The 19415-nt window shown below is 49.6% G+C and overlaps 1 protein-coding gene across 1 annotated transcript; it reads left to right on the top strand.

Moving 5' to 3' along the window:
* The first annotated feature begins 3160 nt into the window (after positions 1–3160).
* ESYT1 (extended synaptotagmin 1) lies at positions 3161–19195 on the top strand. Its single transcript, XM_037030286.1, has 31 exons — positions 3161–4140; positions 5748–5789; positions 6206–6340; positions 6465–6538; positions 6665–6737; positions 6873–6962; positions 7122–7177; positions 7575–7698; positions 7784–7960; positions 8072–8154; positions 8466–8514; positions 8644–8730; positions 8831–8923; positions 9152–9223; positions 9441–9527; positions 10903–11052; positions 11380–11535; positions 11668–11844; positions 12008–12090; positions 12201–12249; positions 12359–12448; positions 12742–12837; positions 13132–13203; positions 13297–13383; positions 16670–16810; positions 16928–17082; positions 17405–17503; positions 17585–17716; positions 17795–17900; positions 18105–18154; positions 18349–19195. The coding sequence occupies exons 1-31, from the start codon at positions 3748–3750 to the stop codon at positions 18386–18388; spliced, it is 3318 nt and encodes a 1105-aa protein (XP_036886181.1). The 5' UTR covers positions 3161–3747; the 3' UTR covers positions 18389–19195.
* The last annotated feature ends 220 nt before the right edge of the window (positions 19196–19415 follow it).

Here is a 19415-nt window from a genome sequence, read left to right as displayed (position 1 = left end):
CTCATCACAGTGACGGAGGGCACACACCATGGGGAACTGTGGTGAGCCTCAGTGAAAGGGTGTTAGAAAAGAGTTACAGGACTTGTACTCTGATAAGTGATTTGGGAGAAGGTTTAAGGAACTGGGGCTTCATTCTGGGTTGGGTGCTGTCAGGAAAGCAAGGATAGGTAATTCTATGGGTATCTTTATCTTACCCAGAAAAAGGGCAGAGCAGAGTGCGGCGAAACTGTGATTGGTAATGAAACAGCAGTCACTCAACTGGGAGAGGAACATGTTTGCTATTTTGCACACTGACCATTTGTACTTAAACAAAATTGTGATTTTTTTTGCCTCACTTCATCAGTCACTGAGTGCCCTTGTCCTATGTTGGTGATTTGTGAGATTGATTGTGGATGACAGAAGAGCACTATTTCCTACCTGTGAGCTTGGTTCAGCACCCACCAACTCTGAAGCCTAGCTGTGTCAGGCCAGTTCACAGATGTCAGGAGCTGCTTACCTCTTTCCTCCTAAGTCATTGCAAATAAAATTAGGAATCACTTAATAGTACAGTTTGGTGGACTCCAAACTGAACATTTGTATGTAGTAAATATTGATTAGTGCATTCGTGTTAGGGAAAATCTGTAGTCTCTAGTGATACCATACCGAAGGGTGTGGGGTTTTTTTAACTTGTATAAAAGTGTGAAAGTCTCTGTTATCAACATAACACAAGGACATGTGAAGTAATATTGAAAGTGTTTGTAACTTGGATCGACTATATCCAAGGGGTCAATTTGGATCAATTTGGATTGATCCTCCCCCTAAAAAATTGCTTGAGCCTGCTTGAGGAGTAAATGCAGAAATCTACATTAGTAATGAGAACAACACAGGTCTTCCAATTGGCTACAAAAAAGGTCTTAGCTTTTTTGGGAACTCCATAGGGTAACAGACCCATAGTCATGCATTGTAAATATAGCAGTTCTGTCTGTCCGAATGGAACCACTCCTAAAGTATTGTGTGTTCTTCAAAATGTAATTTTTAGAAGGCCACTGACAAACCAGTGGGGTAGCTGAATAGATATCTTTGGGGATACCCGAAGGATATCTTTGAACATCCGAAGAGCTGCCCAATGGAGAAAAGGTCCTGTCTTGCTGCATAGGAAATAAACAGGGAGTTCTAGAATAATAGCTAACATTTATTTAGTACTTAATATAAGTCAAGGCACTTTATGTGCAATATCTAATTGACAACATGATGTAGATATTAGTCTCATACCCATTTGACAGAGGAGAAAGGAGTCTTAAAGAGGATTAATCAGCCCTGGCTGTAGTGGCTCAGTGGGTTGGGCATCATCCTGCAAACAGATCTCCCTTCGATTCCTGGTCAGAGCCCATGCCTTAGTTGCAGGCCAGGTCCCCAGTTGGGGGCATGTGAGAGGCAATGGATCAGTGTTTCTCTCCCTCCCTTCCTTTTCTCTCTCATAGTAAATAAGTAAAATCTGCAGTAAATAAATAAAATGTTTTTAAAAGGATTAATCAGCCCAGGGTTCCCCAACTAGAAAGGAACAGAGCCAGGAATCTATTCAGACAGCCTGACTCTGGATTTGGCATAACAAAGTTCTAATGTAGAGCCATCCAGCAATGAGACTACTTACTACTTTGTTGATTTGCTAGGAATAATACAGAGGAAATTTCCCCCAGTTCTGTTGCTCTTCCATCTTGGAGAGGGGGCTAAAACCAGATTGCCACATTCAATCATCTGCCTCCCCAAGGAAGGAACTATAGTTCACATATAAATGCAGATTGCAAATTCAGGAAGTCTCTAAGACACTTCCTCTAATGGCCATTCTTTTTTCAGTTACCATTTACTGCTTATCACCACCAGGTGGCACCTGGGTAGCAAAATTGTCAATGGGCGGGCCCACCCTGTTTGCTAGTTCTGGTGTCTGCATTGCAGCTGCTGGCTCTTGGCCCCAGCTGGAAAGAGACCTTCCTGAGAATGAGTTTTTTGTGCTCCATATGCCATCTTCATTAGGAGGTTCTGACAATCTAGATGGGTTGAGGAAGGGGAGAATTTTGGAACCTCCATAGGTTACCCTATCTCCCATCCTAAGACCCCCTCTCCCTACTCCAGTGTTTGGCAAATTTCAGTTTATAGGGAGGTTTCCCTATAAGGAGCTTCATTCATTTTTCTCCTATAGTTCTTCATCAGCTGGGGAGCAGATCATTCTTACCTTCTTCAAACTCCTTGAGCTCCTTTTCAACCTGCTCACCTCTGAGAATATGGAGGAAATAGGAGTCAGATAGAAAATTGTTCCTTACACAGTTCTGCAAACTGAAGAAGCAGTGTAGATAATGTAAGCCGCAGAAACATAGAGAAAGGGAAGTGAGAAGTTTTTAAGATTGGGCAGCAATAGACTTTGAGCAGTTTTGATGAAACACAGCCTAATGAATTCTATGCCCTGCAGAGCCAGAAAAAATTTATCAGCTGCAGATCTAGTGTCTCTTCAGTGATCATCTCTGCTTCCCCTGCTGTATCAAACCGAGTAATGCCCCACAAATACTGCATTAAACAGAAATCATTTTATGGCCAATCCCTTCCCTCCAGGGTTTCCAGCTAGTCTAGTTTTTAAGTCCCTGGACAAGACTCCACCTCTAGGTCCAGTTAACTAGTAACAGTGGCCGTCATCATTGTGCCCTGCATTTCCCTCTTCCTGAACCAAACTACAGTGTAGGACTGCATTAGTTATACCTGTGACTGTATCCCAAACCTTCCTTCTAACAATGGCAAATGAGAAACTGAACCATCTTTGTTTTCTTATATTCGTGTTCTAGCAGTTGTCAGGGTCAGGAATTGCTTGGAAAATGTAATCATTTCCACTCTTAACTGAACCTTCCTCCCCCTTTTGGAGCCAATTTAGTTTTAATCTGCTGTCTATTATAGAGTAGACTAACCCTTGGAGATTTCTAAAAAAAAAGAGCCTCACTTCCTATTCATTCGCTCCCCCCCCCCCTTCCCTGAGGGCTAGATGATCTCAACTGTAATTTTCGGATTCTCCCATCTTCTCTAGCGTCTGTCGTTGCACTGCATGGACATGGTAGAGGACTAGGGACAAGATAGGCAGGGTAGGTAGGCCGTGGAACACTTTCATTCTGAATAAGATCATTTCCTTTCCTTATTAAAGACTGCCAGGAACAGAAGGAATGTGCCTAGCATATGAAAACTATCCCTAGATGACCAATGAACATTTAGGAATCCCAGGCCAAGTCCTGCCAAACCGAGTGGAATAGAAGTGAATCCTGACCCTCCACAAACCAACTTCACAACTCCAGTTCTCTCTAAAAACCAAGTAATTGGCGATGCAGCTCTGCGTGATGTCAAACCACAAGCAGTCCAATCCCACGTCGGGGAGCTCCTGGTCCTGCCTCTTTAAATGGTACACCACACCACCTTCTCTTTCTAGCCAATCCAATGCTGCTCTTTAGCCTCTTTCTTCCTTTTCCCGCCTTTGGCACTCTCCTCCAATCACGGAGGTCCTGCCTCCCCGGAGCCCTCTCCCCTTCCTGGAAGAAGAGGGGCGGGGTTTCGGTCGTTTGACTCCACCTTGGTCTCTGCGTTGCGGACCAACCCAAAGCATTAGAAAGAAAGGGTGTGGCTTGATGTCCCCTCCCCCATTTTAGGGTTTACGGTATGCTGGGGGGCAGCTGGTTTTAAGACTTGGCAACCTCCAGCTGGTCTGTGGGTCCAGCGGTTCCTCCCAGAGGTGGCACCATGGAGCGCTCCCCCGGAGACGGCTCCAGCCCCAGCCCCGAGGACCAGCAGCCCTCAGCTCCCTCCGACCCCCCAGACCAGCCTCCCACTGCGCACACAAAGCCAGACCTGAGTTCCGAGGACCAACCTGCCCGCCCAGGCGCGGCAGGTGAGGCTCTGGCGATGCTGACTTCTTTCGGGCGGCGGATGCTGGTGCTGGTGCCAGTGTACTTGGCCGGGGCAATGGGACTCAGCGTGGGTTTCGTGCTTTTCGGCCTCGCCCTCTACCTGGGCTGGCGCCGGGTCCGCGACGAGAAAGAACGGAGCCTTCGAGTAGCGCGGCAGCTGCTGGACGATGAGGAGCGGCTCACGACGAAAACACTTTACATGAGCCATCGAGAACTGCCTGCGTGGGTGAGCGACCACCCTCAACCCTCAGTGCAGCATAGCTCCCTTCTAGCCCTTCAGTTCTAGGGCTCTCCATCCCTATCTCTAAAGTCAGCTCCCCACCCAGAGACAATGGGCCCCACCCAGACTTTCCTTTCCTGCCCCTTATCCGCGTGTCTCTTGGGACCGACTGCCCACCACCCCTGCCTTTCTGCACGCGCAGAGCCCGTTCCTTCCACAGAATCAGGAGACCTTCCCCCACGCTTGGGCAAGTAAGCCGTGGCTCTCCCTCCCAGCCAAGCTCCTACTCGCTCCTAGTGGCACTCACGCCTTTGCAGCTCTTGGGCATCCCCGTTCCCGCAGCTGCTCAGAGGGTTCCCACCTCTCTCTCGTCCTCAAGACTATTCCTCCCTGAACCCATTCAAGGCTGTAAGGTTCTTCTCTATTCCCGCGCTTAACCCCGGCGACCCGCTGGGCTACAGCCCTGGGAGCATTGCCCAGCTTAGGTTCCTGCACCTGGCCGAATCCTCCGGCCGCCGCCACCTTCCAGCCTCGGGCAGTCCGGCCGCAGAGCGCCGCAGGGCTGGCGGCTGCTGGACGAAGGGCGGGGGTGCTGGGGGATTGGGGGGGGGGTTGGGGAGGGCGAATACTGCAGTGCCCGCAGCCCACACTTCACCGCCCCGGCCAGCCCCACCCTTTTCCGGACTGTGAGCTCTCAGATCAGATCTTTATCGTTGTGTCCCTTTCCTTTGGTGGAGAGTCCAATGCCTTCCCTCAGGCCTTGCAGGGACAGAGTCCGTTACCCAGTCTCTCCCTACTCCTCCCTATATGCTCCTCCCAGCCGAGGTGCCAGTCTAGAGGGACAGAGGCAGGAGAGATGAACAAAAGTTGACTCTAGAAAGAGGCCACCAAGCTTCCCAGGCCCTCGGCTGAAAACGGGGGAGGGGGGGGGAGTGGTCCCAGGGGACTTGTAGGCCAGGCAGCAACTGTCCTTTTTTCCTCCTGCTCTTCGACATGGAAACTACTCCTCCAGAAGCAACTGCCCCATCTCCTCCCCCAATGCAAAGCACAGGTATTCTTCTTTCCCATAAAAGGAGCCACATCTGATAAAAACAAATAAAGGGGGGAACAAGCCAAGGCCTAAATGGCTCTTTTGGTCCCTCCCTGATTTGAGGATCTGCTTCCCTTTTCATCTTTGTGACACAGAAGCCCCAGTCAGAGAAGAGGGAAGGCTGCACAAAGGAACCGGGCCTTTTCCAGTCCCAGAATTTCCTCCCCAAACTGTTTTGGCAGGACCTCCCCCTCCAGAAAGCATGTGCCCTTCTCACTCCTCCTCTGCTCCAGCAGCTGTCATTGCACATAACAGAGCTATCCATGAAGCAACTTTGTGTGGCCAATATCCCATTGGCTCCTCTTCTCAGAAACCTCAGTGCCCCTAAACTCTCCCGGGAGAATGATACCTGGGGCCATCCCAGCCCCTCCCCCAACCCCTGAGGTGAGGAGGTGAGGAGGCCCTGGCGCACTTAGGTTTCCGTTTTTTTTCTGTGGGCATCCCAACCCCCACCCCAGCACCTTAGTAGGAAACCACAGGTGGAGGGTGTGCTCATCAACATCTCTCCCTTCCCCGCTTCCAGGTCAGCTTCCCGGATGTGGAAAAGGCTGAGTGGCTAAATAAGGTGAGGGTTGATTGACTTGATTTTTAATTTTCATGAGGGAAGCATGGGGTTCCTTTCTCTACTTTTTTTAAAGATTGTGTTTATTTTCTTTTTAGACAGAGGGGAAGGGAGGGAGAAAGAGGGAGAGAAACATCAACATGTGGCTGCCTCTCACACGCCCCCTACTGGGAACCTGGCCTGCAACCCAGGCATGTGCCCAGCCTGGTATTCAAACTGGAGACCCTTTGGTTCACAGGCCAGCACGCAATCCACTGAGCCACACCAGCCAGGGCAGATTCCTTTCTCTTGCCAGACCCTGCCACTTCAGTTCTAGCCCCAGCCTAGTCCCCAGGGCTCTCTGTGGGAAGGATTCTGAAGGAACTTGACTTTAGAGGGAGGACTGGGTTTTTTCTATGACTGGCTTCCTTTCCTTCCAGATTGTGGCCCAGGTGTGGCCCTTTCTGGGCCAGTATATGGAGAAGCTTTTGGCTGAAACTGTGGCCCCAGCTGTTCGAGGATCCAACCCCCATTTGCAAACGTTTACATTTACACGAGTGGAACTGGGAGAAAAGGTATGTATGCAAGAGGGAAAGTAATGCGTGGAAGGAGATGGGACAGGGAAGGTGGGCGCCCCAGGGGTCTTGAGATACTCCTCCCTTCCCTTTCACTCTCTCTGAAGAATTCATCTCTCTCTAGCCATTGCGCATCCTAGGAATCAAGGTGCATCCTGGTCAGAACAAAGAACAGATCCTGCTGGACTTGAACATCAGGTAACACCACTCACAACTCTTCCCATTTCCCCTTCAACAGGATCCTGGTCACTCTCACTTGACCCCACTTCCTCCCACTTCAGCCAAGTACTAACTTTCTTTGTTCTTTTCCTCACCAATCCCCAGCTATGTAGGTGATTTACAGATTGATGTGGAAGTGAAGAAATATTTCTGCAAAGCAGGAGTCAAGGGCATGCAGGTGGGGCAGATATCGGGGTGCCCCCATAGTACAGAGCCTTTGACCTAAGTTTCCTGGGATATGGGGAAGTCTGGGGGGGCGGGGGGAAAGAGGCATTTTCTGAGGAAAAACTTTGATCTTCTCTTCTTATCCCAGCTTCACGGTGTCCTGCGGGTAATTCTTGAGCCACTCATTGGAGACCTTCCTATTGTGGGGGCCGTGTCAATGTTCTTTATTCGGCGCCCGGTAAGGAGGGAAGGGGAAACAGGAGTGGGAGGGCGAGGGTGGCCAGCTGTGGGGAATGGAGAAGGGAATTGACAAGAAGGGTGAATTCAGACAACTGCTAGGTGGATATGACCACATCACCCTATGCTGTGTTCTGATGGCTCTGCTCTTTCCTTCCAGACCCTCAATATCAACTGGACAGGGATGACAAACCTGCTGGATATCCCAGGACTCAGGTACCAAGGGTTTACTGAGCACCCGGGAAGTGTCCAGCCTGGCCTGGGCACCCCAGGGTCACAGAGCAGTGACAGACGCAGTGGTGTCTTCCTGGAGCCTTGGGCCTAGGTGGAAAGATAAGACAAATACCCAGAAAAGTACCATGTGGTAACTTTTCCTTTGTGGGGGAACAGGCACTTTGGCAGAGAATGAAGAGGGCTGCAGACTGTTCAACAGGGGCAAAACAAAGGAAGAAGGGACAGGGCAGTAGGTGGAAAATGAGGGTAGAAGAGTAACAAAGGCGTTTCAGAAAAGGACTGACTTCTAGTTTTAGGCCCCTTGGTTGTGGGAAACATAGTTGGGCTTGGGGATATTGTAAGTTGGGGCCACCCTTACCTTTTCTGCTCCCTCATTCAGTTCACTGTCTGACACCATGATCATGGACTCCATCGCTGCCTTCCTTGTGTTGCCCAACCGATTGCTGGTGCCCCTGGTGCCTGACCTTCATGACGTGGCCCAGTTACGTTCCCCTCTGCCCAGGGTATGACTTCGCCCCCATTAAGCAGATCTTCTGAGAACCCCTGTTCTGGGCCCATAGTTTCTCACTATTGGATTCCTACACCCAGGGCATCATTCGGATTCACCTGCTGGCTGCCCGAGGGCTAAGCTCCAAGGACAAATACGTGAAGGGCCTGATTGAGGGCAAGTCCGACCCCTATGCACTTGTGCGCGTGGGCACGCAGACCTTCTGTAGTCGCGTCATCGACGAGGAGCTCAACCCCCAGTGGGGAGAGACTTACGAGGTAAGAGAGCTGGGGAAATGGGGAGGCCTCGGAAGGTTGCGAGGGAGAATGCTGATTGGACGGTCCTCAGAGTCCCAGCCCGTGAGACCCCTATCCCTCTGTGCCCTTCAGGTGATAGTACACGAGGTGCCAGGTCAGGAGATTGAGGTGGAAGTGTTTGACAAGGACCCAGACAAAGATGACTTTCTGGGCAGGTGAGACTCCACCTGTGTTAGGATTCTAACGCCTCAGTGCTAGCAAGGCCACAAAGGTGATTGTCATCATCTTCTTCCAGGCCTGGGAATTGCGGTCGTTTTCCTTGCCAAACTCCCTGCCCCTCGCCCCCTTGCCCCCACCCCGCCACAGGCCTGTGTGTGGGTGTGCACACACCCACAATCCTCTCCTGAGTGTAAGAAGAAGGGAGTCCTGAGATCTTCCAGTTATTTCTGGTTGGGTGAGTAGAGAGTCAACGACATACTACTAATTACAGCACCCCCCCTTTTCCCCTCCTTGCCTGCCTCCACAGAACGAAGCTGGATGTAGGGAAGGTGTTACAGGCTGGAGTACTGGATGACGTAAGTTGAGAGGAAGACAGGGGGTGGTCTCACCCGTTCAGCAGACAATGGCTGCTGCATTGGTGGGGAAGAGGCTGGATGGCTGTCTGATCTGTACTATGCCTGACTTCCTTCCACTTCTTCCTTCAGTGGTTCCCTCTACAAGGCGGGCAAGGCCAAGTTCACTTAAGGCTAGAATGGCTGTCACTTTTGCCAGACGCAGAAAAGCTGGAGCAGGTAGCTAATGTGGGAAACAGGAAGCTGGCAGGGGAGAAATGGGTATCGGGAAGCATAGGGGGCTGTGGGGACTAGGGTCTGACTGCTGCTACCCCTGCAGGTCCTACAGTGGAATCGAGGAGTCTCCTCCCGACCGGAACCTCCGTCAGCTGCCATCTTAGTTGTCTATCTGGATCGGGCCCAGGATCTCCCTGTGAGTGTGGCTTCTGAAGGCAGGTGAACAGGGAGCCTTGGTACCACATTCCCACACCCTCTCTCGTCCTGTCTGCTTTGCTCTAGCAGCAGCGACATGTAACACAAGGGTTTCGAGGAGGAAAGGGTCCCAGAGCCACCTCAGGGAAAAGATTCTGCTAAAAGCCCACCTTCCTTCGCTGAAACAAAAACACCCATGATACTGACTTATGGATTCTACCCCCCACAGCTGAAGAAGGGGAACAAGGAACCCAACCCCATGGTACAACTGTCAATTCAGGATGTGACCCGGGAGAGCAAGGTGAGGGCCAGGATATCATTGCAGGAGGCGTCATTTGTGAGTGGGGGTGGGGAGGGCTATTTTGGGGATGAAGTTTCCTCTGGAAGGCCTCTAATGGCAAGGGCTTTCTGGAGAAACAAGTGATACTGTCATACAGACCCTTTTTTAAGCAAATTTATTGGGGTGACATTGGTTAATAAAATTTGTGACATGTACCCCAAATCCTGCACATCTTCAGGCTGTCTATAGCAACAACTGCCCGGTGTGGGAGGAGGCCTTCCGGTTCTTCCTGCAAGACCCTCAAAGCCAGGAGCTTGATGTACAGGTAAGATAATCATCTGTTCAGCCCCTCCTGAACACCCTATTCCATCTTCTCAGGTCTGTACCCTTGTCTCCATGTTCTCCTTTGGTTTCTGTTTGTTTGTTTGTTTGTTTTTAAAGATTTTATTTATTTTTAGAGGGGAAGGGAGGAAAAGAAACATCAGTATGTGGTTGCCTTTCACACACCCCGCAACTGGGGACCTAGCCCGAAACCAAGTCGTGTGCTCTGACTGGGAATTGAACTAGCAACCCTTTGGTTCACAGGCCAGCGCTCAATCCACTGAGCCACACCAGCCAGGGCTGATTTCTATTTTTAATCCGTCTACCTAGACTCTGCCTCCTGTACTCTCTTTCCTGTTCCCTACATGTGTAGAATCATTTTTTGTAATTAAGAATTGTCTGCTTAAAATGAGTGTTTTTATTGTATGTAAGTTATGCCTCAATAAAACTAATGTTTTTTATAAAGATTTTATTCATTTTTAGAGAGAGGGGAGGGGAGGGAGGAAGAGAAGGAGAGAAACATCAATCGGTTGCCTCTCACATGCCCCTTACTGGGGACCTGCCCCGAAACCAGGAATCTAACGAGCAACCTTTAGGTTAGCAGGACAACGCCTAACCCACTGAGCCACATCAGTCAGGGCTCAATAAAATCATTATTATTTTTGTTTGTTTTTTAAAAGATTTTATTTTTAGAGGGGAAGGGAGGGAGAAAGAGAGGAAGAGAAACATCAGTGTGTGGTTGCCTCCCACAGGCCCACTGGGACCTGGCCTGTAAACCAGGCATGAAGCCCCAACCAGGAATCAAACCAGTGACCTGTTGGTTTGCAGGCCGGTGCTCAATCCACTGAGCTACACCAGTCAGGGCAAATTACTGTTTTTTAAAAAGAGCAAAGGACATATTGAGTACCTAATAGGTACCTCATATTGTAAATGTCATAGAAAAAGCATGAAACAGTACCTGCCTTCATGAAGCTCACTAGTTTTATAGACAACACACATATATAAAACCATCCAAGCAGAATTAAATATTAGTGGCAGTAAAATATCTATAGTATAGTGCTGAGGATGGCCAGAGATAGGTACAGAGGCTGGAGTAACTAAAGATTTTGTGAAGTAGGATTTTACATGGATCTTGAAGGGATAATTAGGATTTAAATAGGCAGAGAGGAGAATGAGAACTTTCTAGGTAGTGAGAACAGAATGCTCACAGGTGGAAGTGACCATGGAGTGGGCAAAAGAACTGTGAAAGGATGGCCCAGGATGGAGCGAAAGGTCTGGGGCGGGCACGGAGAGAATGAATCGGAGACATGTTATCATTTCCCCAGATGCCTCCCTTTTCTCTAATCTCTGCATTCCAACTCCTCCTCCTCTCCCCGTAGGTGAAGGATGACTCCAGGGCCCTGACTCTAGGGGCGCTGACCCTGCCCCTGGCTCGCCTGCTGACTGCCTCTGAACTCACCCTGGACCAGTGGTTCCAGCTCAGCAGCTCTGGCCCAAACTCCAGGCTCTACATGAAGCTGGTTATGAGGGTATGGAGAGGGAGGGGCTGCCGAGGGTGGGCAAGGGCCTTGTAGATTCCTTAGTATAAGGAAGGGGGAATACTTTAAGATGAAATGAGCTAGTATTATATATGGAAGCACCTAGCAGACACACAAAAAATGTTTGTAGATCTAACTGGAGAAAGATACGGTGTATAAATAGGATGAGTATGGAGGGAACCCCATAGAGATGAGCCCAAATAAGACAGGTGCCGGGTTTCCTAGTCCGCGCCCCTGCTCTGCCCCCAAGTCCCCACATACCTGCCTGCTGGTGGCCAGCTGCACTTCTTTGATTTCACAATCACGCTGCCTTCCCAGATCTTGTACTTGGATTCATCAGAAGTGCACTTCCCCACTGTGCCTGGTGCTGCTGGTGCTTGGGACCCAGACAGTGAGAGTCCCCAGACAGGCAGCAGTGTGGATGCCCCACCTCGACCCCATCACACTACTCCTGACAGTCACTTTGGGACCGAGGTAAGTCTCTGTCTGGAAAGGACTAGGGTCTGTCTGCCCGCAGTAAGTGTGCAAAGCCTGTTTCAGGGTTGGGTCTGACAGGTTCCTTTCTCTTTGACTGCCTTCTGGTGCCCCTTTCTGTGCTTTTTGCAGAATGTTCTTCGGATCCATGTGTTAGAGGCCCAGGACCTGATTGCCAAAGACCGTTTCTTGGGGGGATTGGTGAAGGGCAAGTCAGACCCCTATGTCAAACTAAAGCTGGCAGGCCGGAGCTTCCGGAGCCGTGTTATTCGGGAAGATCTCAATCCCCGCTGGAATGAGGTTTTTGAGGTCAGAATTAAGTGGCTAGGTCTCTTCCCAGTTTGCTTCTTTCTTCCCCCATCTCTGAGAATGGTCCAGAAAAGTTCGGGGAAGGGGAACAGTGGGGGGTGCCCAGTCATTTGGAGAAGGAAAGGAGAGATTCCACTCTGTCTGCACTGTTCTCTCCCACTAGGTGATTGTCACATCAATTCCAGGCCAAGAGCTAGAGGTTGAGGTTTTTGACAAGGACTTGGACAAGGATGACTTTCTGGGCAGGTGAGAGGGTGGGAGTCCATCAGGGAAGCAGGTGAGCCTCTGTAGGCCTCAGGGAGACAGAGACTTGGCTTTGACCATTGACCTCTTGTCTTAATCTTTCTCCTCTGCAGGTGTAAAGTGAGTCTCACCACCGTCCTGAACAGTGGCTTCCTCGACGAGGTGAGCATGGAATTAGAATCAACAGTCTTCCCTGATCTTGACCCAAGGCTTATTCTCATAGGCCCTCTGCCCCCACACCCCCAAGTTTTAACCCTACCTGCTACCACAGTGGCTGACCCTGGAGGACGTCCCATCTGGCCGCCTGCACTTGCGTCTGGAGCGTCTGACCCCCCGTCCCACTGCTGCTGAGTTAGAGGAGGTAGGGAAGGCTACTGGAGGGAGGAGGGGGCCCCAAATGAACACGTCTACCTGACTTTATTTTATTTATTTTATTTTTTATTTATTGATTTTAGAGAGAGAAACATTGATTTGTTGTTCCACTTAACTTGCACATTTCATTGGTTGGTTCTGTCAACCTTGGTGCATCAGGTCGACACTCCCTCCAACCAGCTGAGCTTTCTGGCCAGGGACACTTGTGTCTGATTTTAAGGCATACGCCAGGTCCCAGGCTGTCAGTCACCACTCTCCCACCCACTGTGCGCCTTCCCCCAGGTGCTGCAGGTAAACAGTTTGATCCAGACTCAGAAGAGTGCGGAACTGGCGGCAGCCCTGCTGTCCGTCTACGTGGAGCGGGCTGAGGACCTGCCGGTGAGATCTGCTCCCCATGCTCTGTGATTCCCTGCCCCTCCTCCCACTGCCCTGAGGTGCACGTGCTCCTAGTGTGTCTGGAATAACAGTGAATTCCCAATTCCTCTGTTCACTAGGGTGGAGCTGGGGTTGGAGGACTTGCCTATCCAAGGGGTAGGGCATGACTGCCGGCTATGGATGTGATTTGTGAGAGGAGAGGGGAAAATCTACCTAACTCGGTCCCAATTTAAGACAGTTTTTATATTTATATTAAATACTAAGTATTTAGTATTTAACACTGTATTCTCTTTCTAGCTCCGAAAAGGTGCCAAGTCTCCCAGCCCTTATGCTACTGTCACTGTGGGAGACACGACTCATAAAACTAAGGTATGGGGGAATGCTGCGTGGAAAGAAAGGGAGGGGCAAGAGGAGTAGAGGAGAGACCATCAACCACTGCTGTTCACCCCCCATCTCCACCAGACTGTTCCCCAAACTTCAGCCCCCATCTGGGATGAGAGTGCCTCCTTTCTCATCAGGAAACCAAGCACTGAGAGCCTGGAGTTACAGGTACTATAAGTTCATTCTACAAATGTTCTGCAGATTCCCCTCATGGGCTAGACATTGAACCAGGCACATCGGTTTAGCAATAAAAGGTCTAGTTTTCATCTTTATGGAGCCTACACTGTCTTTTGTAAGAAAAATAACCAGAGAATACTTGGAGACTTATAGCTGCTGAGGTAAAAGGCACTGTGGAGAAAAAAGGCAGGTTCCAGCGCAGACTAGGGAAGAGGTGGCAGTAAAACAGCCATCTTTAGATTAAGCCTGAGCTTATGGGAAACTAGGTCCTGACCAGGAAAAGAAGGGCAGGAAGCTTTTCAGGCTGAGAAAAGAAGGAGAAAGAAGGCAAATTATAGATTAGAGAGGCAGCCAGGAGCAAGATCACAGGGGCTGTCGGAATATTACGCTAAGCACTTGGATGTTACCCTAAAGGCACAGGGAACCATTGGCAGCAATGAAAGGTGACACACCCAGCTGTGCTTTAGCAAGATCGTGGTGAGAGCAGGGTTATAAAGAATGGACAACACTGGAGGCAAGTAGCTGAGTTAAGAGATTTTTAGAGTAACTGAAGCAAGAAATGACAAAGGTATTTGGTGGTTACTTTGACATGGAGGGGGAGGAGGAACAAGGAACAGTCTCGATGCTAACTCCTGGGTTTTTGGCATGGGTGGCTGGACTAGTAAAGGTGCCATCGACACATAGAAAATGCACAAAGTAGCCCTGGCTGGTGTGGCTCAGTGGATTGAGCACAGGCTGTGAACCAGAGGGCCACCAGTTGGATTCCCAGTCAGGGCACATGTTTGTCTGAGTTGCAGGCCAGGTCCCCGGTAGGGGACACATGAGAGGCAACCACACATTGATGTTTCCCACTCTTTATCCTTCCCTTCCCCTCTCTCTAAAAATAAATAAATAAAATAATTTTTTTTAAAAGAAAATGCACAAAGTAGAAGGTTGTGAATTTGAGTTCTCTGAGGGACATCCAAGGGGAGACAGCCTTTCAGAAGGCAGATCTATGGCCTGTAACGATGTTCTTCCCTCTCCTTTGAACATCATGAGCAAGCAACAGGTAGCGCCTGTCAGTAGTGTAAATGAGGTCTCTCAGAGCGTGTGTAGCGTGAACAGCAGACAAAGGATGAGCGTGCTGGGCACTAACAACAGAAGGGCAGGTGGAGGAAGAAGAGCCCTTCAAAGGGCCTGAGGTAAAGCCAGGGCAGTGGGACATTCACCTGGAAAGGGTGACTTACAGTAAGGAAAGAAGAGTGTTCCAAAAGATAGGAAGTGGCCAGATGTTGCTGAGAGGGAAAAACTGGATGACTGAAAATTACTCATTGACTTTGAACCAGGAGATCACTGATTATTGCAGCAACTTCAGTGGCATAAATTCAGCAGAAACAAGGTATCAGTGAGTTGAAGGGTGAACCAAAAGTGAAGAGGTATGGGAGGTAGAGACAGGAGAAGTGGGAGGTAATATAGAGGTGCTTACTTCCTCTTATGGAGGAGTCAAGAAATACCTTCTAAAGTAGATGGAGCCCTCAGTGCGTTGAATGCCCGCCTGCACCAGTTCAATTCCCAGTTGGGGCACATGCCTGGGTTGCAGGCCAGGTCCCAGATGCGGGCATGCAAGAAGCAACCACAAATTGATTTCTCTCCCCCTCTTTCTCCCTCCCTTCCCCTCTCTCTAAAAATAAATAAAATCTTTAAAAATAAATAAGTAAAGTAGATAGAAAAGTAGATGAACAATTAATATGAAGAGAAACCAATAGAGTTTAAAATAAGGTAACTGCTACCCTGGCCAGATGGTTTGGCTGGTTGGAGTGTCATCTCTTACACTGAAAGGTGTTGTAGGTTCAGTCTCCAGTCAGGGCACATACCTAGGTTGTGGGTTCTATCCCTGGTTGGGGCACATACAGGAGGCAACCAATTGATCTCTCTCTCCCCCTCCCTCTCTCTCTCCCCATTCCTTTCTCTAAGATCAATCAAAAACATATTCTCTTGTCCTGGCTGGTATAACTCAGTGGATTGACTGGCTGTTGGCATGAGAACCAAAAGGTTATCAGTTCAGCGTTCAGCTCTCAGTCAGGTCACATGCCTGGGTTGCAGGCTGGGTTCCTGGTTTGGGGCCTGCAAGAGACAACTGATCAGTGTAGCTCTCAAACATCAATGTTTTGAGAATTAAAAAAATAAAATAATGAAACTATTAACACTAGCAGAGGTAGAAATATAAATGAGTACTTCCTCATCTTCCTATTCATAACAGGGAACCAATGGATACCAAAGTTGACAAATCATGAAATAGAGATATAGGCATATTATTAATTAGAATTACGTTAAAACAAAGGAACAGGGAAGGTTTTATAGATTGTTAACCTTTGGGGTATGGAAATGGAGTGGGATGAGCAGAAAACATTTAAACTTAATTTCATTTTTTAAAATATTTTTAATGTATTGATTTTAGAGAGAGAAACATCAATTTATTGTTCCACTTATCCATGCACTCATTGATTCTTTTTCTTAAATTAGATTTCTTTTTTAAAAAAATAGAACAATAAATATTGTTGGCGATAGGAGAAAGAGAGGATAGGAGAAAGAATGGGAGAGAAACATGAATGCGTGGCTGCCTCTCGTGTGTCCCCCACTGGGGACCTGGCCTGCAACCCAGGCATGTGCCCTGACTGGGAATCAAACCAGTGACCCTTTGCTTCACAGGCCCGTGCTCAATCCACTGAGCTACACCAGCCAGGGCTGATTGATTTTTTTTTTTTTCTAAGATTTTATTTATTTATCTTTAGAAGGGAAGGGAGGGTGAGGAGGAGAGAAATATCAGTGTATGGTTGTTTCTCATGCATCCCCTGCTGGGTACTGGCCTGCAACCCAGGCATGTGCCCTGACTGGGAATTGAACCGTGATCATGTGGTTTGCAGGCCTGGGCTCAATCCACCGAGCTACACCAGCCAGGGCTGATTGATTCTTATATGTGCCCTGACCAGGGATCAAACCTGCAACCTTGGCTGATTGGGATGTTGTTCTAACCCACTGAGCTACCCAGCTAGGGCCTAATTCCATTTTTACTGTTCTTCCCCTTGGTATACTTGGTGAAAGCTAGGGAGTAAAGATAGTCTGATGATACACTGTGGTTAAGAAAGGACGGCAGCAGTGCACCTACCACTGCTGTCAGGGTTTCCCTGCCGTTCACCAAGGGGAGTCTCTCACCAAAACCACCCAAGAATCCAAGCGTTTGAACCAGGAACACTAGGATGAAATCTTTTCTCTTAATCACAGTGCTGTTGCTCCACAGGTCCGGGGTGAGGGGACTGGTGCATTGGGCTCACTATCCCTGCCCCTCTCGGAGCTTCTTGAGGCCGACAGGCTCTGTGTGGACCGCTGGTTTACGCTCAACAACGGTCAAGGGCAGGTGCTACTGAGAGCACAGATGGGGGTGAGTTCCAGGAGGCGGTGAGCAGGAGGGGGAGGGTGGGCAGGAACAGGGCTGCAACCTCTTAGTGAGGCAGTGGAGTAGAACTCCACTCAACTTACAGCTTTCTTGCCCTCCTAGATCCTGGTGTCCCAGCACTCAGGAGTGGAAGCTCATAGCCACAGCCATAGCCACAGCTCCTCATCACTGAGTGAAGAACCAGAGCTCTGGGGTGGGCAGCCTCACATCCCCTCCTCAGCCCCAGAGCTCCGGCAGCGCCTAACTCATGGTGACAGGTAAAGGACTAGGATGGAAAGATAGAATGCACTCGGGAATGTAAAGGATGAACTGCAGCCCCGACTGATGTGACTCAGTGGGTTGGGCGTCATCCTGCACACCGAAGGGTCACTGGTCCCATTCCCTGTCAGGGCACGTGCTTGGGTTGCAGGCCAGGTCCCCGTTTGGGGGGTGCAAGAGGCAACCGATAGATGTTTATCTCCCTCTCCTCCATCCCCCTCTCTCGAAAAAGAAATAAAATCTTTAAATCAATCAATAAAGGATGAGCTATAGGCTCCCTAGGCACTGCCCCCTCCCAGACCCACCTCCACCTCTCCGCAGCCCTGCTGAAGCTCCAGCTGGGCCTCTGGGCCAGGTGAGACTGACAGTTTGGTACTACGGTGAGGAGCGAAAGCTGGTCAGCATCGTTCACAGTTGCCGGTGAGACCCCATCCATTCGATTCTCCAAGTTCTCCCCATCCCTCCCTTGTGTTGCCTTATCACCTTGTCCTCCTGTTGCAGTGCCCTTCGACAGAATGGGCGGGATCCCCCCGACCCCTATGTGTCACTGTTGCTGCTGCCAGACAAGAACCGGGGCACCAAGAAGAAGACCTCACAGAAGAAGAGGACCCTAAATCCTGAATTTAACGAACGGTCAGTCGGTGGGTGTTCAAATGGAGAGGTAGCAGGCTTGACAAGGACACTTGCCTCTGACACCCAGTCTCTCCCTAGGTTCGAGTGGGAACTGCCCATGGATGAGGCCCTCCGGCGAAAGCTAGATGTCTCCGTGAAGTCTAATTCCTCCTTCATGTCAAGAGAGCGTGAGCTGCTGGGGAAGGTAAGAGGGTGAGCATGGGCAGGGCAAAAGTGAGAGTTAGAAGCTGCTGGTATCAAGGCTGTTGGGAGGAAGCACCCCAGGCAACGTTATTTTATAGGTGACCCAATCACCTCTGCACTGGTTTGGGACCAGGAAGTGTGATGATGGCACATGGTCTGTGGAGATATCAAAATAATAGCTTGTCTTTACCATCTTCCAACACAGGTGCAGGTGGATCTCGCTGAGATAGACCTCTCCCAAGGCGCGGCCCAGTGGTGAGTGTCTCGATGGGCTGGGGACGGGCCTAGGTATTAAGTAGAAATCCCAATCATGGGAAGGGAAAAAGGGGTGCACACTGAGGTGAGAATCACTGATTCTCTGAAGTACAAAAGCCCCTAGTTTCTGTCTCATTCATAAGCAGGCACAAAAGTCAACTTTATACCTGAGTATTCTCTGCTTCTTCCCACAGGTATGACCTCATGGATGACAAGGACAAAGGCAGCTCCTAGGAGCCAGGATTAACAGCCTGCTGTCTCTTTGCCTTGCCTCTTGCTGCATTACCGCCTCAAAGCAATGAGCCAAAAGCTAGGGCTTGAGGGCTGAGCCTGCAGCCCTCAGCCCTCTCACCTCTCAGGCTCGCACCAGGGCCTTTGCCTGACCAAAGAGGAAGACCGTATGTTACCCTTTCTTTACTGCACGGCCTTTATTCTGGGCTCCTGGAGCCGGGACCTGAGCTGGCTATTTCCTACTCTGCCTGCAAAGTCTCCTTTCCTCCCAGCTCTTCAGGGCCTTCTGTACCTGTGCCTGGCCACTGGCAGCACTAGCAGTGGCGTTAGCTTATGCCAAATACAATTTTGGAAAGATCTTTCCTCTTTATCACCTTCTTCCCTGTTGTAAACAGGGAGGGGAAACACGTGGGTGGGAAGGTGAATATGCTCACCACTCAAGCTCTGACCCTCTTGGGCCACTGCATGTAGCAAATGTATAGCAGCCCAGGCCCCCAAGTCCAATTCTGTCCCCACTTTCCTCAAGCCTGTCCTGAAAATTATATCTGCTATGATGACTGGTGCCAGCCAGTCTCCCAATTCACTCCAGGGATTGAGAGCACTTAGGTTCTAATCAAGCCTCAACTAGCAGGTATCGCTCTTGGAGCCTCTGGCTGGTGCTGTGCAGAGGGCCTTGGAGGGCTCAGGACAGCAGGGCCAGTTTCTTTGTCTAGGTGCCCAGGCTGTTAACTCACTGATTAGAACTGAATCTCATTCTGCACCAACTCTGCCAATTCACTGTGTCTTACATTAAACATTAAAATCAAACCAGCTGAGGCTCTTTTCCTTAATGATGGAACTCAGCCTACCCATCAGATGCTTAAGTGTCACAAGCATTTATTCAACTCTCAAATCATGTCAGTTTACTTAGTGGTCAGAACGTACTGTGGTTGCAGCCACCAAGAGCATTGGTTCTTTTGAGGACGGTCAAAGGCCCTGTGTAAAGCAGCTGCTGCTGAGTTTCAAGTGGGATTGATTCCCAGTCACTGAT

Source organism: Sturnira hondurensis, unplaced genomic scaffold (assembly GCF_014824575.4).
Source record: "Sturnira hondurensis isolate 20B ecotype Veracruz unplaced genomic scaffold, ASM1482457v3 Scaffold0020601, whole genome shotgun sequence".
NCBI classification, from domain to species: domain Eukaryota; kingdom Metazoa; phylum Chordata; class Mammalia; order Chiroptera; family Phyllostomidae; genus Sturnira; species Sturnira hondurensis.
The sequence above is the reverse complement of the archived record's forward strand: the minus strand, read 5'-3'. Positions and strand labels throughout refer to the sequence as shown.